Below are 24,261 nucleotides of genomic sequence, written 5' to 3' on the forward strand. Positions count from 1 at the left end.
AAATCAATTTTAAAGATTACCCGTTATTTTATAAAGAAAATAAAATACATTTCAAACAGCAACAGAGCTGTAAGTGTAGTGTAATCTCATGAACAGTTAGTTACTCATGTTTTCACTGGTTGGCAGGAAACTTTTGAAGGTACAGCAAGAGGAAAATCTGTGAAACTAAATGCCATTCACAGAATTTAATGACTTGGCGTTTTACTGTGTTATTTGGCATTAGACACGCAAATGTTAGAATTGCAGAAATGTACATCTCCTCACTGTGCCTGGGAAAAACAGTAACTGTAGTTACGCTACAGGAAACTCAGGCACATTATTTTTCTTTTGTTTTTCTTCTTCTTTTTTTTTTTTTTTTTTTTAAGAGAAGTAGAATATTTACTCTCCCGATTGCATAAACTGTAAAAGTGGATTTATTGTTTGGAATGATACCTCTACTTTTTGTTGCGATATTTGTCTTTGTTTGGAATGTGGGTTTATCAAGAGTCAAGGCTGAAATCCTCTTTTAGTGGCTGCTGAATGATGGCTTTTCAAACTGTAATCATGAAGCTGTTGCTGTCAAGGTGTGTGGACCTGTAAATTCTGTTTTGAATCATTTTTACACAGCCTTTGCTGGATTTTAGACTACAAAGAAGTTTTTCTATGTATTAATACATTACCCACATTGATTTTACAGACGTCTATTTGCTATTAAAATTGTGAGAATTCGGATTGGATTAAAAAGGCTTTTCTCTGTGTGTGAAAAGTGTGCTAATTTTGAACTTCAACAAAATTTGGTCTTTCTGAGACTCAATTTCACCCGCACCTGGTAGATCATTAGGGTTGTTGGAGACATTTCCCCATTGGAAGGTGTCAGAATTGGAGTTGTTTGGTTGAGACTGTGTGTTCATAGAGGCAAGTGAAATGTGCATGCACGCAAGTATCTCGTGGTTTCATGTAGATATCTCTTACTACTTATTTTAATTTGACAGATTTTTATGGGCTTGAATGAAGCCAGAAATCCTTTTGTGTGTTTATTAAATGTTATTGTAATCTTGGCCGCTTTAGAGAACAGTTTTCAGAACGTATTTATGTTTAAAACATTACAGTCCAAACACACCATTAATCTTATTCAAGAGAAGGAACTAATCAGTTACACTTTTCATTTTAGTCAGAGTACCTTTAAAATGCAATATTTCTTTCTGCTCTTACTAGTTCGTACATTAATGTCATCTCTTGTTTCCTGTTGCACAGCAATGACTTTCTTTGGTAAAAAGTGTAGCCTAAATGGGTATAAATAGCTAAGTATTGACTCTGAGTAGCTTTGAGATGTTTAAAAATATTTTAATAATATTCTGTAGAGCATTCTTTGGCGTGGTCATACTCTCTGATGTCTCTATTACATGAATAAAACAATACACACAAACTGAAGAAGTTTCTTGTTAATCATTCTAGGATTTGTATAGTAAAGAATTCCTTCTTTACAGAAATGTTGAAGAAACGTTGCGTATCTTTTCCTTAAAAATATTGATGATGATCCTCAATTCTCAGGCCTTGAAAAGGTCTCTCTACAACTTTCTGTGTTACTGGAATGTATTGTATTTTGTTTCCTTTCATGTGTTCTAAGTAAATACTCTATGCTAAGTTTATTTGGAGGCTTAATTTAAAATATATATCAACCAAATTTTAAAACCGATTTTTGAAAATAATAGCTGGAATGAAATAAAATTTAAGAGTACCTGAAAACTATCTGCAGGTAAATTAAAACCAGAGTAACAGTGTAAATAATTTTGGCTATTGTTGGCTCAGTTGTTGACAGGTATTCCAAAGTCCTGATGTTGCACACGTATGAAGTTCTGTCTACACACTGTCTCTCTACACATTTCTTTACTCCACCAAACAAATCAGTGACTGTAATTTTTATAAAAGCTTGGTTATTAAAAAAAAAGAGAGACACCAAATTTTTGTAAGAGTATATGCCTCCGACTGCCTAAAAATCATTAATTGATCCATGTGGTAATAGCAGATGGTTAAATGGAAGAAATGTCCTTGAAGTTATTCTAATAGCAGATGTGCCTAACTATTAGCTTCATGTTTTTACTCACCTAAAATTCCAAATAATGCAATAAGAAAGTAACACGCACCTAATCATTTTAATATGTTCATTGCCTTCTGTTACTGATTTAGGATCCATTTGAAAACTTTAAAAGCAGAACATCATTTAATATTTGTTCTGGGAAAACACTTTAGAATATGTATGTGTGTGTGTGTGTGTGCGTGTTTGTGCAGGTTATGTATAAACATTTGCCTTTTTTTCCTTTTCCAGGATCCTACAAGATGCATTACTGCTCTCAGATAGTAGGCTTCACCTCTTCCTACAGACTCAGCTAAGCCCAGAAGATATGGAGGCCTGTGTTTCCGGGCAGACCAAATACTCTGTTGCTGATGCGATTCTCAGTTTCGCCTCTCTGAACAGACGTTTTCCTATAGAAGATGAAGAGGAAAAAAAAGGAAAAAACGATGCAGACTCTGATTCAGAGAGGTGATTTCTGTATATCCTTACTTTCTGAGATTATATATCCATACATACACACGCACATGCTTCACTTTTTGTTGATGTAATACTAAGATAATGAAAAAATTAATTGACTGAGATTTTATTGAGCTGTGACAGCTCATCATAGAAGTCTTCACACACACCTCCACACTGAATTAATGAATGCAGTAGAAATTCAATTATCTGCATTCTGATTATGTGAATTTCATTTAGTCAGACTTGAATTATTCGCGTTTAAATTATCTTGCTAAAAAAATATCCAACTGCACTCCAAATGGCTAATTAAAAGTCCAAATTTCCTGTCTCTCTTTGTGACTGGAGATAATTAAAGTTCTCCTCTGTTACTCAGGCTTTGAGTGTGTTGTGAAAACCAATTTCCTCCTTTTATTTTTTTTTTTCCTCCCCCCCTCTACCCTTTTCTGCAGTTCATCCTCCGGGCTCGGACCTAGTGATGACAGCATTTCATGTGGATGTAAAGCAAGCCCAGCTTCTGAAGAATCATGAAAAATCATTCCTGTTTTGCTACCTTAAGGACAGTACAGAGCAGTTTCTGCTTTGTTTACTGGTTATGTGTACCACATAAACAGAGCTGTCTGGTGACATGTACCTAAAAGACCCATTGTTAATGCAACCATATGTCCTTACAAAATACTCAAAACAGACCTTAATACTATCTTTTTGGTGATTTTTTTTTATTGTATCTTGGTGAAGGTCTATTTATTTTTTTGTGACTATTAAAATCTCAGTATTGGGTAAGTCACGTTCTTCTGACGTATGTGGCTGTTAAAATAATTCCTTCAGTGAGTCGTGTCTCAGATTTGAAAAATAAAGATAACTCAATTCCTCATCTTAAATGTTGGTATATCATATCAAACATATTCAAAGCATCTTTTAGTCATTTGCATCAGAGAAGTTTCATCTTTAGAAGTCATTTGACATTGGTGATGAAATTACACACCCCACCAAGGTACTCACTTTTTAAAGTAGCTCAGCAACATCAGCAAAACAACATTCGTACAAACTATATGCTGCTGACAATTTGAGATATAAATACATCTTCCTCTGGTCCTCCTGTAATGTTTATGGAAAGACTGGTTTTATCATGCATAAGTACTGAAGGCAAAAATTCTTGAGCATGGTTGCTTAGAAGTTTAGAAATATAAATAAAAATTACATCATTTCTAGGCTTGCTGGAGATTCTCAGCTCCCAAGGAATTATGGATACTCATTCCCAGTGAAAATCCTGGATGAGGTCCATTGAAACCAATGGCTGAATTTTGCATTGACCTTGCTAGAGCCAGGATTTCACCCACCACATTTAACTTTAGGCATCTATATTTGATGGTGCTGGTAGAGGTGTTTTAGTTCAGCAGATGAAGTGGGGAGTATCTCCCTCTGTGAGATGATGATAATCACATATTTGTAACACCCTGCATGGATGTGGCCCTCTCCACTCTCTGCGAGTAACAGGAGCTGCTGATTTCATTGTGGCTGTAGTTACCACGTTGGAATATTGACTTTTTTCACAAACAAAAGGCAGGCTTGAACACAACTTCTTAACCACCAACACTTATTTTGATTAAACATCAGTTTTGCTCTTTATTGTTCACAGCAGCTGCATAGTGTCTTGTCCCAGATTCTATCAAAGGAATGTTTCACTGTGGTGTTGTATTTATATTTGACATTTAACTGCTATTAAAAAGAGCTAGGGGGTCTGATCACCCTAGCAAAGCTCCCATTAACTTCAGTGCAGTAGTTACCGGCCTAGAAATGGATGTATATACATGCCCTTGTATTTTTTCTCTTTTTCTTTTTTTTCTCTTTAAAGAAATCTGTGGTTACTTTCAAAGAAGGGACATTTTAAACCTGTGAATTACAGAAACAATAGATTATTAAATAGACAGCTAGACAGGGGTAGCATAAACATGTGTGGGCATGTTTGTTTTTTTGTTTTTTTTTTTTTTTTTTTCTTTTAAAGCATCCAGCTGGGAATCTGTGTAATTTTAGAAACAGGTTTTAGTAGCTTGAGAATAACATCTCTTAGGTAACTACTTTAAGCCACTGTATTTTGTTGATGGTAGCACTTTGTAAGATAAATATCCATGTTTCTTTTTGCTCAGTTTTACTGAATTGCACAAATGTATCTATTCACACTCTCAGCTTCTATGTGAGTTAGCAGCAATGCTATTTTTAATGTAAAAGTGGTAGCTTTAATTAAAGCAACAAGTTCCCACTAAAAGTAGCTTAAAAATAGCTGTTACTGCCAGTCAGAGATTTTGATTACTTGACCTTTTAATATATTATTTTTAAGATGGAACATTACAAAAAATTGTTTAGCAAATTTATTTTAAAGGTGGGAAGGATTTAAAAACAAAAACAGTGTTGAGAAGAATATTACCATTTTTATTTAAGACAATGTAAGTTTTTCTTTTGTTTTAAAAGATTGAGCTAAACTCTTGAAGCACTTTACAGTTCTGGCTTACTAACACATCCTCAGTACCTGACAAAAATTACAGAAACACAAGGTTTGGAGAGCCTTTGTGGCTAATTGTATTTTTTAATTCTAGGAGCTTATCAATACGCCAGTGAATGTTTTCCAAATTAAGATGTTTCTGAAATAAATATTTGTTTTCTAATAGCTCTGTTGTTATTCTCTCATTTTGTCGTTCTGTTAAAAAATCTAAGACTACTATAACTTTTTTCTCAGCTTATACAGAAATTTGTTCAAATATTTATCTTTTGAATGTTGTTTGTGTAGGTAGTGTTACAAGAATTTTTCTTTGTAATGGGGAAGGGAAAGTACTCCATGCTGTCTAGTATATCTCCTTTGTGTATCAGCTGTATATAATCACTTATAAAGGCTTTAAGCATTTTATTTCATTGGAACATTAAATGTAACTTTTACCAATGTAAATGTTAAACAAAAATAATTGTAATGTCTTTTATTTTACTTTAATTATTTGTTAATTTTTCAACACTATGACATACAGTTTGATCAGTTGTCACTGGTACTTTGATTCTCATTTTTTAGTTTTGAGCAATGCTAACATTTCCTGCTAGCTTTTTTTTAAAAACAGGATAATACCTAATTTATAAAATAGTAGTAGTAATCAGATTACATTATATCTAATTGCAGTAATTCTGCATTCAAAAGCTTTTTTTCTCTTTTGATTATAGCTTTACATCCTCATTTTTATGATGATTTCTTAAAAGCTTTTAAGTAATTAAATAAAACAAGTTACTACTTTCTAGCTCATGTTTAAACCTGACAGTGAGGTTTCCTTTATTTCAATATCAATATCCTAATCACTTTATGACTTACCATGTGGAATTTACTCTTCAGTTATTTTTGTAATATGTGTATATATACATATATATAGTGTATATATACGTGGATATATATACACACTGTGTATACACACACAATCTGTTGTGTTTGGGTTTCCACTTCTTTACATTTTCTACAAAAAGAACAGCAAAGAAACTCCACAAAGATGGTGTATTTGGAGTGAAAATTGTTGTTTACATCACAATGTATTTCTATAAGCACGGAGGGAAATATATACTCTAAATCCCACACTGCAGAACAGTGCAATCTTCAGTGTCCACGTATTTTTTTGACAGGTGACATACTTATTTTGTTTTCCAGATGAATATTTAAATTTTATATAATTACCATGAATTATTAAAACAAGAAAATGTTTGTGACTTGCTCTGTTATAAACGGTATGGATAAGAAGAAGAATGAATGGTCCTGTGTCATTTCCCTATAATTGCAGGACTAGGCTCAGGGCTAAGGACCGGGAGCTTTACTTTTCTTCCCTAGCTTTTACAAGGTGGCAAAAATGTAAATAATAATTTCCAGTCTCAGGCTGATTCTTTCCACGAAAGGCCTAAACGCTTTAGGAAATTATTACACAATTATTCTCTACTTCGGTGTTAAAATGCACCATAACGGGTTAAGTCGCTTCTTTGCCTTCTGGAACAAAACCTCCTTAGAAATTAATTCAAGTGGCTTTGTAAAACAGAAATCGAACTGTGGCCTTCGGGCTCGCTTTTGGCTAGCGGGGCGCCCGTGGATGCTCCGCAGCCGCGGCTGAGGGTGCGTGTGCGCCCGCCGGAGCGGCCCGGCAGCGCCGGCTGCCCGCGGGGCTCCGCCGCCGCTACGAGCGGCCAGCCGGCGGGAGGACTTGAAAAAGGGGGAAGAGGGGAAAAAAGAACAATCAACGCGGGGAAAAAAGGAAAAGGACGGCAGCATCCCAGATCGCGCTCCCCGCTGCGCCCCGGCCCGGCCCTTCCTCGCGCCCTGCCCTGCCTTGCCCCGGGGCCGCGGAGCGGGGCGAGAGCCTTACCTGGCGCCGCCGCGCTCTCCGCCCCGCTCCGCCCCGCGCCCGCTACTCAGGGAGCGGGGCCGCCCAGCCTTCATCCGGTAACTCGTGGCAACCGCAGCCCATGGCAACGGCGGAGGGGGAGCCGGGGCGGGGGCGGCCGCCCGCGCTGCCGCAGCGCTCCCTGCCTCCCTCCTTCCCTCCCTGCCTCCCTCCTTCCCTCCCTGCCTCCCTCCTTCCTTCCCTCCCTGCTGCCCCCGCGGAAGGAGGGGCCGCGCCCGCGCCGCTCAGCGCCCGCCGCCGGGCGCCAGGGGGCGCTGTGCGCCAGCGGGAGGCGCCGCCGGGCGGGGCCAGGGCGGAGAGGGCGCGGCCCCGCGTCGGGAGTGCGCGCCGCGTGCGCGGCTCTCCGCGGGGGCGGCCGAGCGTTTTGGGGTCATTTCTGGGTTTTCCTGCTCCCCACCGACTCCCCCCATCCCCGAGCTCCTCCCGCAGCCGCGCAGCTCCTCAGCCGGGAGAAACAGGGAGGCGCCCACCGCGCTGGGGATGGGCGCAGCCGGCGTAGCGAGGGCATCACCTGCCGCCCCACGGGAAAGCCCCCGCCACCCTCCAAGCACCGACACCCACAGCTCCGCCGTATTTTGAAAGCACGTGTTACTATTAATTAATTAATTCATTAATTAATATTTTTATACGAAGGCAATTAGGGCCCAGCGCAGTGTCCAGGTATGACATTTGCCGGCCTCGGTGGCAGGCAGACTGCTCTTAAATGGAGGCCTTTCTGCAGAACAGCAAGAGCCGAAAGGCCTTGTGTCACCCAGTTATGTAAGACACAATCTCGCCTGAAAATGCACAATGAATCGGGAAGGATTTATGTAATTAATTGACCAGTCTTAACCTGTTATCGTGATGTAAGGAATTTGGAACTCATTAATTTGGGCCCTGACAGATTTCATATTAGAGCTGGCAAATATGGATTGAGCCTCTTATTCTTGTAGCAGCTGGAATTTCCATGACAGTGAGGATTAGTGAAGAAGACCTATTGCTCAAGTCAAACTGCCTCTTTTGTAATCAGCAGCCCTGCTCTGCATTAAAGGGGTAATGGGAAAGAGAAAAAAAAAATACAGAGAGAAAAAAAGGGAGAAATGTATTCATGGTTGGAGCAGAGCAAGGGAGGGAGAAGAGGGTTGTATCCTGGACAGCACAGGCACCAGAGTGGGCTTTTCCCAGCTCCGTGGCAATGAAAATGCCACAAACACAGCCCTGGGGTGCTGGAAAGTGCCTGGAGGACAGCTCTGTGCTGTCACCACAAGCTTTGCTGCTTCTCGGGCCAACCTTCAGATGGACCCTCCCAGGAGCCACTGAGCACTTGAGGCCGCAGTGTCAGAGGTTCTGGGAACAGGGTCTGGGCTGCCAAGAGCTGGAGGGACTTAGGAAAGAAGGGTTTGGGTCATGATCCTGGGGAAAGCAGGACTGGGCGGTACCTGTAAAGACAGGTACTGACACACCCTCACAGCTGTGGACTGTGACGCTCTCCCTCATGGGGAAAAGGATGCTTACAGTAGGTGAGAGATCCACGGACAAGGACAGGCCTCCATGCAGCCATGGCAAGGGTGACTTATTATATGCCTCAAGTTCCCCAGTACAAAGACAAGAAAAAGGAAAGTCCCTTTGTCTGCTGCTTTGTGACAACCTTTCCATTCAGTTTTTCATGGTGCCTGGTTGGGGAGTGCCCTCATCCCATTATCATTTCTTGGCATTGATATGGTAGTAATAACATTGAGTGCAGTCTGTATGGAAACAGTCTAGGGGCTTATATTTTCCCTCCTGGCAACCAGTTAATGACTGCCCTGGTAGTGAATACAGTTGTTAGCAATGACATTAAAAGGTTTTCATGAGGTCTCATCATATTTCAACATGCTAAGTGTTTACCTACTCTTGTGATAATTGCCATGCAGAAATGGAGGAGTGTTTTTCCTTTTCTCATTTTTTCCTTGCTTTATGCCATTTGGCACTTGAACATTTCCTCTTCACAATTGCTTAGATCCACCGTTTGCTGATGTGAGGAGAAGGGAAAAGTCATAAAATGTGTATGGACAGTAAAAGCACAACTGTTTGCAAAGACTGTAAAGTCAAATGCAGATTCAAAAACCTCCCACAGCTAATGAGGCGTATGGCTCTTATTCTCTGGACATCTTTGACCATATTCATGTTTGCCTTGATGTCCATCATTGTGTAGGGATAATTTAGGAAACCTGGCACTAAAATGCATGCAATCCTAAATTTGGGCCAATAATTTGTGTCATAGCTTTGATCTTCTTGATGTAAAAACAAAACAAAACAAAAAAAAAAATCAGACCGATAGATTGCAATTGGATTGTTCTTCGAAGAATGTATTTTGTCTTACTGTCTTCTGATACAATAAAAAATCTTGACACATGTCAACTATCTCATATTTTCCAAAAGTTAAGGAATAATTTATTATTTATGACAGTACACCCAACTCAACCATTGTCTCCCTCAGTTTATCTTTGCTTTTCTGATGATCAGGAGCAGCAAACCACCCAGGTACTGCTGCAGTTATAGGTTTTGTCCAAATGTTCCTCTTGTTAAAATGTTGATCAGGCTCATCTAATTTCCATGTTAAATGTGCCGGCCTATGTCTAAGTTTAGAATTATTTCAAACAGCAATAAAAAACTTTTACAAGTTTAAATGGATACAGTAATTACAAGTATTTGCATGTCCTCTGATATCTTCCCATGGGTATATTTAAAATATGTGTAAGTGGTAGAACTTTCCTGTGATACCCATGATTTTGAGTGCTTGCAACGTTACTTCTAGTATCTGCTCCTTTTATTTTTTTTTTTTTGCTTTTTTTTTTTTTTTTGCTTGTAGAAAATAAAACAGTCATAAGATGAGATGAATATTTTGTCAGATTCTTGCACTGTTTTTATTCTTTGATGGTTATTCAGAAAGCAAGGAAAAATTTATACAGAAAAAAAGCCCCACAGTTAGGCCTTCTGAACAAACATGAATTTGCTTCAGATATTTTGTTACTTAGAACAATACTAGAGGACTGATTTAGTTTTTGTACAAATACTAAATGCAAATTTCACAGTAAAAGTGGTTAAGACGTATCAAGCACTGATTCCGTTGAAGTCAATGGTAAAAACCTTGTGCTGCTTGTGTGGGGGTTAAAAAATTCTGGTTTCTGAATGATGCTGAGATTAAAAATTCTTGTTGGAACCAATAGGTGGCCTTTTTGAATATGCTATAGTAATTTTTTTCCTGAAAACAGAAAAATGTTTGCTTTGAAATAGAGAACATCTTAAAACAGTAATTTTCAAATAAAGTGATTTTTCGTTTGTTTGTTTCTGAAAGACAATATATAGGCATACTTCTGGATTTATTCCCTATTTTTGCTGTATTATGTTAAGTCATGGGTCTTCATAGGCTCATAGAATGGGTTGGGTTGGGTTGGAAGGGCCATTAAACCAAACCCCCAACAATGGGCAGGGACACCTCCCACTAGACCAGACTGCTTAGAGCCACTTCCAACCTGGCCTTGAAAACTCCCACAGATGGGTTGTCAACAACTTCTCTGGGCAACCTGTTCCAGTGTTTCACCAACCTCACAGTGAAGAATATCTCCCTGATATCTAATTTTAACCCACCTTCTTTTAGTTTAAAGCCATTTCCTTTGTCCTACGGGATCAATAATAGTGATGATAAAGTGGACTACGAAGTCTATTCTTTCCTTTTTCATGTTCATGCTTTCAAAATGCCATATATTTCCAGTTTCTAAGACCTCTCATAAGTTCTTATTTCCTGTTATTTCACAGTTAATGAAAACGGTTTCAAAAGAGCAGTATCTCGTGCTTCAGAAAGAGAGTACTTGTGATTTTTCTGAAGTTGCTCTTCTGAGCCAAGTGTCAGAAATCTTGATTCTGTTTTATTTCCTATATAAGCAATACATTCTTAAAAGGTTTCTGCAAGGAAAAGGCAGTCAGCAGCCATAGGTAGCCAAGACTTTTAAAAGCCTGAGTCAGATGAGGGTGTTAAAAACTTGAAATTGCAGCCCTGAGTTTTTCATAACACTCCCCACTTATGCCTGGATGAGGTATTTTAGCAGCTTTGCATTTCTGGACATGATTATTTTTTGGAGTTGGTTGGTTTTTGATAAATTTTGGGCTTGTGTTTTTATCCCTGTGTGTGGATAGAACAGCCAGTGTAGGGCTGAAAGCTGGGAGGTCTCCTAGGAGAGAGGCAGCACCCTATTTCTGTCTTGCCCCTGCAGTCTACTTTCAGCATTTGCTGGCAGCCCCTATTCAAGAGCAGATTCAGAGTCCCAGGACCTGCTGGTTTGACCCAGTTCTTAGTTTTCTTGAAGGCAATGGCTGTCGTAGGCAATGTAAGGTAGAACTTGGTCTGGACCAGCACTCATCTTATGAAATTGGGCCTTAATTAGGTCCTCAGTGTGGGCCAGGAGTTCACCCACAATGTTCAGCATTACTGTGTTCCCATTTGTGTCTGCACAACACTTTTTACTTTTGATGGTCATTTGAGAGCTTTGTGTGTTGAACTGTGAGACTGAGGTACTAAAAGTGCAGGGACAGCTTTTCTTAGAAGCTAATACTAACCTAGTTGGTTCATAAACAAATTTAGTTCCTCTGGCTCATTCCCTGAAGAAGCCCATCACTCCCCTGATGTGCAAGAGCCTTGGGAGACCTGGTCCTAGGACAGAAAAGTAACCATATGAATGTCCACCTTGGGAATTCTTGTAGCCCCAAGAAATAACTTTGTTGGAAGAGTAACCTCTTTATATAAGATAGCTTCTTAATTTTTGGCAAGAAATGCCCTCTAAGTGCTGTTTATATGTATCTATTTTATTACTATTTCCTGCTCTCGAAAAGGCTCAAGAATGTTGCTGCTTCTAATGATCCAAGGCACTGGGAGATGAGGTGGGATATGAGTGTCTGTCCATAAAAATGCTGCCAATTTGGTCACACAAAAAGAAGTCTGAAAGCAAGTTTGGCTCCTGAATGGTTTGAGTTTTGCTGGGAAATCAACATCTACCTTGGCACCAGAGTCCACACATCATGGGCTGGATATAGGAAGTTAATAATTTGTCTGTGTTTATGATAAAGCTTTCCTGTCCAGAGTCTCAGAGTCTTTTGTGATGAGGAATTAATTCAGCCTTACAATAAACAGGATCTACTTTTTTACAGCTGAGGAAACTGAGGAACAGTAAGGTGACCACGATGATGTACAGGACATCTCTCAGATGAGGGAGGAACAGTGTTCCTCCTGCTGCTGGGCTCCACTGCGTTACCTGCTGGGAGGGATGAAGTGCCACGCTCCTTCTGAAAATCTCACCCCCAGCTGTCAGCACAAAGCACTCTGAAGAGGTAGCAGAGGGGTCCCAGTTTTTGATGTTTGACTTGCGAAACATCAAGACACGTGAAAGGGATTTGCTTTTGCTTCCCAGCACTGTGCACTCTGGCACTCGGAAACCAAACTCCCTCTGGCATCTATTGCATTTGTAAATTTTGGGCTAATTATCTTTTGGGTTGCAGCATTCATAACAGAGATTCATGTCTATTTTGGAAAAAGAGAGTTACTCTTCTCACTAATTAAAAAAACAGGAAGTGAGAAGAGAGAGGTAATTAGGGTACCTTGTTTAGCTTGGTTAAATAAGCAGGACTGACAGGATTTTCTCTGAGGGACACTTGCAGAAGTGCTGCAGTCTTCTTGATGTTAGATGGTGTTATCACTGAAACTGGACTGCAGGAGGCAGATGTGATGTTGACTAAAAAGTATAGGAAAGATTGATTTTGGCCAGATCTTTCAGTCTTTACTCATCCATCCATGACACTAGTTATTAAAACAATTTGGAACTGCTAGTATAAGTAAAGACCATTGGTGTAAGTAAGCACTACAACCTTCCTTTTCCAAAGCTGTGTTGCCTGTTCATCTGATTTCAGCAGACCTCCTCTCCTTGTGAGTTTATTTTGCTGGTGGGATGTATGACCTGGCCTTTCATAAGTAAAAACAATTCTCAAAAATTGACATGACATGCGAGCACTATGGGTAAATATAATTTTCTAGATTACAACAACCCATTTGATTAAATCCAAGCAGAATCTTTTAAGGTTCATATTTTGCTTTCTGACCAGATTTTTTTCTTGGAGTAGTGACAGAGACTTCACCTGAAGGCTCTGCAAGCTTATCCTTAATTTTGTATTGTTTGTAGAAAGTGATGATGACTTTTGAGCAGGAGATGAAGACTGTGCCAAGGACAGGGCATTGTGCTGTTCCTGGAGCTTGACTGGCTCTTCCCTCCCACTTTGTTCCTTACTAATCACAGTGGCTTCCTACAACACATTTATCAGGGCAAGCCACTGCCTGTAAATAAGAGAGGTTTCTGTCCTTTCCAAAAGCCAGAAGTACAATGTTATCTTTCCTCTTTCCCACAGAGGAGAGCCATTAGGAAATTCCTTGGTTTAGTTTGTCCCTCCTTGTTCCTGGATGATGTTGGAGCCATTGTAAAAAGATGAGGCTTATGTTTCCTTCTGAAGATGGCCAACTCATTGATGCTTTGGATTGATGAGCTGAATGTTCCCTGATGCATTGCATCCTGTAAGAAGAGTATTCTGGGCTACTTCAGGGCTTAGAAGTCCAAAAGGAATTGTGCTGGTCTGAGAACTGAGTACTTGGTATTTTTCTGGGTGCAACACAAGGAAGCAGAGATCTGAATGTTAGATTTAGTGAAACATGATTTGGGGAGACAGATGATGGCAGTGGTGGTGATGTGCTTGCACTAATTCCTAACCATCAACCTCAACACCCCCTGAAATTTCTTACAAGACAGGACCCAAATTTCCCTGTGGCAACAGCTCAAGAAGGAAACCTTAAATATTTGCCTTTGTAAAATGAATTGCTGTTCCTACAGAAGGTTCCTCTGGCAGTTCTCAGTTTCTCTGTCTGCCGTAACAGGGAGGATAGGAAGGAGATCCTGGCTAAAGCTCTCCTGACCCAACAAGGGCTGTGGATAGTGTCAGGGATGTCAGCAGCAGGAGAGTCACCTCTCTTGCTCATTCCCTGTTTTTTATGTATTTTTTCCCTGCCTAAATCTTCTCCCCAAAAATGGTGCTTTGGAGCCTGCTGAGAAATGTATGTTGAACTCTGCCACTTGAATGCATGATGGTTTGCAGCTCCCCTGAGAAGTTCAAGCTTCCCTCTCAGTTATGCAGGTATTAATACTGTGCACATGCAGAAACTCTACAGCCAGATAAAAGATGTTACTTCTCACCAGTCACAGATTAAAAACCATACCATCCTCACTTACAGAAGTCATCCCCTGGGGTCAGAAGAACCATTTGTGTTAGCAAGAGAGGTGAGACCTCCCAAGATGTGCCAAAATGATCCTGAGATGAAATTGCTCTGCTCTTCCCAGGAGGGCCCACTGCGTCTCGCAGGGTCAGCTCCATAAATTGTATGTTCTTAAGGGCAAGGACCTTGCCCTCCGATTTGTCTGGGAAGAATGTGTTTGGTGTGCCATACCACAAATAATAAATAACTGCTTTGGCCGCTGGCTGGGCTTGGGATTATGAGTCAATTCTCCCTCCTGATTCATTTCTTCTTCTGAGATACCAGCAAGGCAATTTTACTGGAGTATGTCAGTGCTGGTGTTAGTCCCCTGCTCTTCCCTTGCTCGTGGTAAGGCAACTGTCATCTCCTGTCTGCAGCATACTTCACAGCACTGAGGAAGAATATTAATAAGATTTCCAAAAGGCTTGCTGCCACTTTGGGTGGAAAGGTTTCCTGCAAAGAATGTGCAGCAAAACTCCCAGGAGACAGACAGTGAAAACCCTCCCACTGAGAAGAGCTGGTGTCATCCAATTTCATTGTCTCTGTGTCACTGCAACACCCCTGTGACTCTGACACACTGCGCTGTGCTGCCCTAGCTTGTGCAGCTCAATGTAATTTCCTTGGTTGAACATCTTTATTTTAAAATTGTAACAAGGTATTAACTAGTTTCCCTATGCCTAACTCTTGGCTGTTTACTGTTTAAATAACAGCAAACATTCCTGTCTCTTTCCTGTTCAGATCAGCTAGATTTTTGCTTTTACCATTTGATTTTGCATCACATTAAAAAAAAAAAAAAAAAAAAAAAAAACCAAAAAAAAAAAAAAAAAAAAAAAAAACCCACAAAAAAACCCAAACAAACATTATATGACATATTTCCATGCAGGTTAAGGGTTCAGGATCTCAAGAGTTCATGTGACAAGGAGACCAGAAATACCCCTCATCAGTGAGTAACAAACACATATAGCCCAGCAGTCAAGAGAAGAAGGACATAGACATAGAGAGCCAAATATTAGCTGATGAGGCCTGAGGTTTACTATAAGTCTTTCTTCTGGGGGAGCTGGCAGAAGTTAGTGTTATGATGAAATTTCTATGAGTGCCCTCTGAAAAGCAGTGGTCAGCCCTGTTGTTTCTTAGCTGTGTCTCACTTGCTGCCATTGCACCTAAGCTGGTGCTGGGAGGTCCTGAGTGTGGCTGCCCCTGCCCTGGTCCAGTGGGACACTCTGTGGTCCCACTGCCCTTTGCCAGGGGACACCTTCCTCTCCATGAGCAGCTCCAGCAGGGTGCAGCTCTGCCAGAGGCACCTCCTCAGGGTGTGCCTGCAGTCAGGGGACACGCTGCCTTTCCCAGGTCTGCTCCTGAGAACACCCCTTAAATGCAGCCTAGGTATCTTCAGTAAGTCTGTGGACATAAGCAGGGCTGCTTTCTAAATTAAAGGGTTAAAGTGCAAAGAAAGAAGGCATTTAATGTAGGAAACCCCATAATGTTAGTCTTTGAAGAGCTCCCGTTAGATGCTGGCAACCTCAAGCCAATCCAGCAGCTGCACTTGCAGGTCTTGACCTTTGTTATTTTTATCTTCTATGGATTCAGGGAGACGACTCTTAAATGGAATTAGGAGTCTTAGAGCTGGCTCTGTTCATTGGTTTGACCAACAGATTGCCATACTTTGTATTGCTCATTTATGCATCATGTAGATATAGTTATATAGTTGAAAAAGTGTAATACTTTAAAAAGTTTGACTAAAGTTTGCATCATTCAGACATAAATTTTAACACGGAGCAGTGATATTGCTTTGTGTATTCAAATAATATATCCCTATCTACTGCGTAAGGCACAGTGAGGTTTTGTTTCATTTTGTTTTCAGATTGAAACCAGGAAGCTAATGTACATGAGTTGGCCTATTCTGAATCTTTGTCATCTTAGACAGCCCTTCTTATTGCCAGCTCATTTCACAGAGATCTATTTCAAATCAACTCATAAATTATTAATAGTACATGTGTAGGTCAGAGAGATGCTAACCCTGACAATCACACCCTAATATTCTCTCTTTAGCATCAGAAATAAGAAAGGAGATGTGAATAATCAATATTCAACAACCATGGTACATCTCATACAGATATAGTATATGCACTTAGAAAAAAAAAAACACATCTTTGCAAAACCTGTCAGGCTGGCATTAATCTTGCATGATGAATAATGTGGCAATCTATGAATTTTTAACACCTTTAAAATGATAAAATTGTGGAATGTGATATCCAAAAGTAAATTTGCTCAAATTGGAGAATATTTTTGATCAAATGGAGATATTGAATAATGTGTAGAGAAATATTTAAACATCAATTTAAATTGCACAGCAGGCAAGACAGTTTGTACGGGTTTGTGACTAGGAGCAGCTTTCCGTCACAAATAATTCGCCTGCAGATTTAATTATAACTCAGAGCTTAAGCAGTAACTCTTCTGAGAAGAACCCTAACTCTGGAGGCCCTGAGCAGTTTCTGGGGCTGTCTGACATTGTAGGAAAGGCCACATAGTTCCTTGCCTTGACTGGTTCTGGCTGTGCAATGCCCTCTACAGAAAATTCCACCAAACCTGGAGTGGGATGCTTCTAGAGAAGATGTAACACAGCAGCAGAAAGGGACAGGAGCAGAATTTCACCTTTTATTTGCAGCATGGCTCTTCAGTGAGCAGGATCAGGCCCTTGTTCAGCTGATCGTGCTTGATGGGAGAGGGCAAGCTCAGATTTTCAGTCTGGAAAAAATGAACCACATTTCCTAATATGCAGGAAATAATGGGATGGATGCTGTCCTGCTTGGAGTTCAGTACAAATTTGTTGTTGACATTCATGGGAACAGGATCAGACTTTACATTTGAAGTCACCTCCCTCTGACAAACTGCCTGACAAACACTAAACCAAAATGCTTCATTTAGAAACTGTCAAAAGGGAATTACTAACCTTTTATACTTGTTAAAATTGCTGTATGTGTTCCTGTAAAGGGACTAGAGAGCAGCTGGACATTTTAATTTTCACTCTATGCAAAATAAAAATGACACTCAAGAACTTTACCTATTTTTTTTAATCCTTCTAATGAAATAATTTTATTTTATTCCATTTTTTATTGAACAGAAAATAAAATGTGTTTGTTTCCCCAGATTTGAGGAGAATTAACATGTATCTGATTGTTAATATTTGATCCTTCTTTAATTATTTATGGTATCAAGGAATGAATCTGTCAAGTAAATAATGAAATGCGTACATGCAGCATATGTAATTAGGTTAGGTGCATAAATCCAAAGTGTTCACTTTATAGTTGTCAGTGCAAAATTTATTAATAATGAGAAATGCTAAGTGAAGAAAATTCCTAACAGTCTACTCATTAGTGTAGGTTAGAGCAGTTGCTGAAAAGGAAAGTTCTCATTCCTCTCCTACTGTATTTCATCAGTTCGGAATGTTAGTAAATCGTTATATATTTTCCTCATCTCTGTTTTAAATGTGTAAGAAGAGCAGTCTTTAACTTGTGCTGGGAAGGTGCACTTCATCATCTCTGCAGACAGACAGCTATCAAAGTAGAGAGCAGCAGCTTTGTGTAGTTTAAAGCCAATGTTATACCCCACTTTTGCTTTCCATAGGACAGAGGAGTTCCCAAGTGTTTAAAAGGGATGAACTGCACTGTATTTATCCCCTGGCATTTTAGGACTGAAGGTGATGAATGAATGCTTACACACAAGCACAAATATGACTGAACATTGGTGGGTGAAAATGGTGGTGAAAAATGACTGAAAATGGTGGGTCATGCAGTCTGTGTTTGCTCGTGTTACATGTCATGTCTTGCCTTAGCAGAAGTCACACAGGCACCATCTTCACACAATGCATGTCTGCCTAGGGCATATATGTGTTAGAAAGGCTCAGCTTTTAGTGGTCCAAGTTTATAGCCAGGTGTAACAACCATAAGACACCTATTTTGAGTGGAGAAGTGCATCTGAGTACTTCTTGGGCCACGGGTGAGTTGGTCCACACAAATACAAACCTTAATGTATTGCCAAGGGCGGTGGCCTGAGCGAGGAGTTGTGTGGCTGTGCCTGGACCCGGACCAGGAGTATATGAGCCAGACTAAAAGGCTTTAAAAGTGGGGCTATGTCCCATGTCACTCTTACCACTCCTTTACCTTAGCTTGCTATCAAGTTGTTTCTGCTTTTTGCAAATTAAGGGGAAAATGGTTCTAGTTAATAAAAAACAAAACAAAATTACTCTGTGAGTTTATGCCTTCTGGGGTCTGAGAAGAATGTGTGAGACAGATGAAACACCTGTTTGAGACAGAGAAGTGTTGTTGTGGGACTACAAAAAATCTTTCTCAATCCCAAACGGTATTTTTCAAAGCTCCCTCTCTGAAAGAAGATTTGATTGCTAAAAGCATATTTAAAACAATATTTCAATATAATTTTGAAGCTTATCATTATCACAAGCACTTCATGGGCTAATTCTCTATATCCAAGGATAGGCATTCACCCCAGCTCACTTTTGCTGTGGAAAATTAGATATCTAGTTTGAATTAGTCATTTGGGTTCCATTCACAGTCATTGAGATTCATCCCAGCCTGAAACTGGTGCTCAAGGCTAAGCCTAAGTTACAGGAGGTGAATCACTCTCTGGAGATGCTGGCTCACTTTTTGGGATGCAAGAAGCTGATACTGGAAGCCTAACTTTTAGTCTGCTAAATTAGATGAGCTGAATCCCACACTATACATCTGGATCTGACTTCTGCTGAGGATCTCTAAGGGAAGGTCATCAAAAGATGACCCTACGGCAGCTGAAGCTCTGGGAGACTGAGCACACAACCATAGCAAAGTGCTTATGCTGGCTGTGCCTTATTTTCCCAAAATATTAAAATAAAGAGGACTGGATTTGCTGATCAGCAGAGGCTGACCTAAGCTTGGGCTGTCACCGAGAGCCCCAACCTGAAGCTGCATAGCTATATCCGTATCCCTCACTTCTGCTGGCCTCAGCATCCACACAGCACAGCAGGCAGCTGCTTTGAGAGCTGATTTGGCTGAGCACAAGTCTTTGGGGGGTGTCACAGTATAACTTTTCATTTTTAGAGATCTAGCTGACCATGCAGCCCCACAGTCACTAGTGCTGGCACAAGGGAGAAAGATGGGAAAGCAGTGATTGCCGATGTTGTGAGTGTCAGGGTTGCTGCTGCTGGTGGCGGTGCAAAATTAAACAGATTGTGAAATTGAACCCGGAGCAAAAGGATGCTGACACCCATTCAATAAATTTTGCATCCTGCTGTTAGATTTGAATCACAACATTTTGGATCAGAATGACAAATCCTCTTATTTGCCATAAGAACTTCTTTCAAGCTTAACATTTTTATGCTTCATATAGGATGAAACAATATTCATCTCTGCTAGCCAAGCTTAGAAATGCATTAAACCGTCCAACCAGAAAATCAGGAACAGGCATTTAGTGATGCAAAATGGTCATTCTGCAAGCTAATGCCTAAGGGACAGATCAGTCATCACAGACTCCCACTTCTGCCTGAAAAGACCAATTAGGTGACTCTGTCTATTCAACTATCGATACAGGATTGTTCCCAACAGTATATTCCCCTGTGCTTTACCCACTCTAATTTTAAATTACTCAAGTGCCAAGACTTCTATCACTTCCCTGGGGTGACCATTGCACAGTTGAAAGCCTCACTGTGAGAAAGTGTTTCCTGATACTCTGCCACAATTTTCCTATGCTTAGACTCATGCCTTTTTACATAGTTGCATGTTCTTGAACAGTTCTATCTTCTTTTATAGACACATCATTGCAAAACATAATGACAGTTATCACCCCCCCGTCGCTTTTTTTTGTATAATGATTCCTAGGCAGTAAACACATAAAGGAAAAGTCAATTATTTCAGCCACTGGTTATCATTATTGGTGGTGTGCCAGTGCTGATGTGCCCTGATCATTCTGCATTGAATGAAGTTACTCCAAGGGGAAAAGTTTTCTGTGCACATCCTTTGAGAAAGGATGCTAAAGGCTGACCAAAGAAAGTCTAGGAAAAAATCCCCACCAACTTTTCAGGTGTTATGTTCTATGTGGAAAGAGGAGTTTGCTACTCACACATGAGAGTCTCCTAAAAAGAAATAATTAGGATAAAGCTCCTTACAAGAAGAGCTTAAGGCTTACTCTGTATTTCCAGGTTTTGGTAGGTAGGTAAATACTAGAGCCCAGTAGGTTGTGACTGGTTCAGGCAAGAGGCAGCAGAACTGTGCCACAGCCCAGTGCTCTCAGGCACTCTCAGGTGCCCTTGCTTCAGGAAATATTGCTTGGATGCATCTTATACAGCAGGAAAAGACTTATCTCCAAATATCTTGGGCAAATGAATGGCTCCTCCTAAATAGTCTCTTCACGCTCAATAAAGGGGCGATAATGTTATGTTCCTGCTCCTTCCATCTGAACCAACACCACCCTGAATTTTGGGTCAGGCGCATTTAGAATGAGCTTTCCCAAAGTCATTGCAAGATCTTTCAGCCTGCTTTAGGTAGGATTTCTTTTTGAATTTTTCCCCCACACAGTGAGTGTTGTATAGTCAAACCGTTCATCTGTTTTATCAGACAAGCAGAACTGAGAGTCTGATATCTTTTAAAAAAAGATACAGTTCTCTGATTAACTGAAGAGTAATAGCATGAAATTCTAGTCTCCAATAAGTAACATATTGATGCTTATGTCTAATTTAATCAGCATCAGGGGGGACGGGGGTGCCCATTCCTTCACCATCAGTTATACAGCAGTTCAAGGTGATAAATCCTATCTGCAGAATGATACTCCGTCGACATTTCTATAATATTAATTAGATCACCGTGTCAGGCTGTAGGAAATTTGCTTAACATTCATTAGAAATTTCTTATAGATAGATAGGCATCCCTCCCTCCTTCTCCCCTCGCTTTCTTTCTTCTGTGATTGACAGATGAGGTCAAGCCGGAGACAGCCCCCCTTCTCTCCGTGCCTGAAGAGCCAGGTCACCGGACTCCATAATGCATGGGGAGAGGGAGGGGAGGATTATGCCTTGAAGAGATATCCTATTAAATTGGACAAAAGCTCGTCTGCCTCCAGGCTCCATTGCCAGGTCTTTTCAGCCTGCAGCCAGCATGGAGAGCGCAGGCGAGTGTACAACGCAAAAGCCATTTGCATTACCCTGCAGTCATTTTTATATGTGGAGGTAATGAAGTTGTCAGCGGAGCCTCGAGTGTGGCAGAGCCTGATATTCAAATAGACCTGCCAGCTCTCCCCTCTCCTCACCACCGCCCCTCTGCTCCCCGCTCTCCCCCATCCCCACAGCTGATCTACTGACTTCTTGGATTACTGCTTGGCTGGTTCCCTGGCTCTGACTGTGCTTGCACTCTTGCCCCTGTCAAGTGCTTTTGTTTCCAAGTCAGGGAGCAGGCAGCCCCAGCCCGGCTGCACACCGCTGCCCACCCTCCCACACTGCCCACGCTGCACATGGCATGTCATGGGCTCACTGAAGTGCCTGGACAGTCACGCCATGACCCTGCCTGCAGCAGCAATCCTGACAAGCTTGCAAGGAAAGCTCCCAAGACACCACATTAATCCCAGGCTGAACGTTTGGGGCACTTTGTTGTGGTCAAACAGAAGAGAAAGGTTTCATATTTCTGTCGATTTTCGAAGTGAGGTGGCATGTTCGTGCTTGCTGTGCCCACCGTGCCCTTTTGCTGTGGAGCAGCAGAACGTGGTGCAAATTGTGCATGCAGCTGGGAGAGAGGCAGCAACCAAGTGGTACCAAGCACTCGTGTTCACCAATATCCAGGGGATGCTGGCAAAGGGCATTGCAGAAATACCTTGTCCTCATAAAGGGAACCACAGGATCATAAATAACAAGGCAGTTAGAACTGGCCTTTGGTAAATTTTACATCCATTTTAGGAGGAAAAGAATTTTAAAAATTCCCTGTGGCAAAGCTGCCTGGTAAGCAAAAGGTCTGAATCAACCCCATTAGCCTTGGAAACTAGCTTTTACTAAATATGGGGCTAGGCTGTCAGCTGGTGTTAATTGGTGCAAACCTACTGAAGTCAATGGAATGACAGTGATTTATACCAGGATGAAGACTTGGGGGATGGATACTTAACAGGAAGGCTGTCTTTTCTCTGTTTTCAGTAAGTGGACCCACTTGTGGTCACAAATCATAGCTTCTAGGCTTGATGGGCAGATGTCATTAGGTAGATAGGAATCTGCATGTTGTCAAATGCACATTGCAAAATGGAAAACCATTTAAAAAAATTCATCACCCTGGTAAATATTTAGCTGCCTCAATAGTCTAATTTTTGAATCAGCAACTCATTCATTACTTGCAGAAAAGGATACTTTCGGTGGTCTTATGAAAATGATCAATGATTCTTTAGCACAGAAGGCCCCTGGGATTAATTTGTTTTGTAAGCAGCGTGCTACAAAGACTGGTTCAAGCATTTTTTGAAACTTACAGGAGGGTCAAACCCACAAAGGTTTCAGCAGCAGCATTTTTTGGCCTTTGCTCTTACACTGAGATTTTGAAAGATTCCCTAGAACCCCAGCAAGCTACAAATTTTCATGGCATGATACATCATTGGAATTCATATGCTTCAGGAGCTCCTTTTGGAGAACCCAAGATTTATTTAAGAAAGTGAACTTTATGTTTACAGTACAACAGTTAGCCTACAAGAATTTCAAGTATACAGGGCTACTCTAAATGCACCAACCTGCAGATTAAAGGCTCCCTGAGTATAAATTGGCATGATGCACTGTAAATGATTCACAAATGGAGGAGTCCCAAGGTGTGCATTGACTCGCTACACCATAACGTCTCCTACAGAGATTTTACAGCATCATATGCCAGTGATCCATGGATTAAGGGCTCCCTAAGTGCACATTGACACGATAGACTGGAGCTGTTGTGGTCTATCGTGTCAATGATCCAGTGATAATGACAGTGTCTTGTGCAGATCCACTGAGACCAGAGTTGTTGTGATTCCTAAAGGAAAAGCTAAAATTGTTCCACTTAAGTAATATTGACTATTTTGGGTGCTAGAGGAACATGGACAAAGTTTTCACAATGTTCTCCTCCTTCATATCAGTTGAGGAGTGTCTTCAGTGGTGCAGTTTTGTAGTCTGGGTGGCTTCTGCTTGTGTATGTACATACATATGCAGGTTCATATAAAAGAAGTGAACAAGTGCACTCTTACACATTTTATATGCATAAATCGTTCTTCATAGAGAGGCAGACTGTCCCATTAATGTTTTGTCACTGTCATTGAGGGTACCAAGACTCAAACTGAGGGAGAGTCATTCTAGATACAGACTGACTTCAATGCAAAAGAGCATAGTTCTCCCTACTATACAGCAGGATAGGGAGGGGAAATGAGAGCCCAAACCATAATAATACTTAGTTATTCTGTTTACTTGCATCTCAGAAAATGCCTCTCCAACAGTTGCAAACCTCCCCTTGCACAAATGGGAATATTGGTAAGTAACAAATTTAATGTGGTAAACCTGTGACTACAGTGCAACTATGAGCAAAATACAGCCTTTCCTAATATGCCTCAAAACCAACAGCAGTGGCTTAACACGTTGAAAATAGTATTGTCTAGTCCTTGTACTGTTTCTGTGGAGACAGGAGAGAAGAAGTCAGGAAGACAGAGACATGTAAGGAGAGAGTGTTAGCAAGTGTTTGTCATCCAAAAATTGTCTGGCATTTGCAGCATCCTGGGTCAGCATTTTCACCTTCAGCTACTCAAGCTTTAGAATTGCTATGGTGGAGGAAAAGTTAAAATGTCAAAAAATCAGGTTGCAAATGAAACAGCAGGAGAGGCAGAGTCAAAAACACAAAAACCCCCAATTTTGGAGGATTGAAACAAAAATATAAAATTTTAAACATACAATTAAAACTGGAGTACCATCAACCTCCACAGAGCTATCTCAGAAGAAACTCATAATACTCTGAATGCATTTAATTGAAAAAAGGGAGAAGGTCTTTGGCTGTGAATACAATGTA

The 24,261-nt window shown here is 40.7% G+C and overlaps 1 protein-coding gene across 7 annotated transcripts in view; it reads left to right on the forward strand.

Moving 5' to 3' along the window:
• The window catches only part of SNX10 (sorting nexin 10), a 35,487-nt gene extending 30,313 nt beyond the window's left edge, over positions 1-5,174 (forward strand). For all 7 annotated transcript variants that reach the window (XM_053969710.1, XM_053969737.1, XM_053969700.1 and 4 more), the window contains 2 exons: positions 2,306-2,521; positions 2,962-5,174. In XM_053969710.1, coding sequence (XP_053825685.1) covers positions 2,306-2,521; positions 2,962-3,040 — 295 coding nt within the window. In that variant the 3' untranslated portion in view covers positions 3,041-5,174. The remainder of the gene's footprint in view (positions 1-2,305; positions 2,522-2,961) is intronic.
• The last annotated feature ends 19,087 nt before the right edge of the window (positions 5,175-24,261 follow it).

This window comes from Vidua macroura, chromosome 1, assembly GCF_024509145.1.
Source record: "Vidua macroura isolate BioBank_ID:100142 chromosome 1, ASM2450914v1, whole genome shotgun sequence".
Taxonomy (NCBI): domain Eukaryota; kingdom Metazoa; phylum Chordata; class Aves; order Passeriformes; family Viduidae; genus Vidua; species Vidua macroura.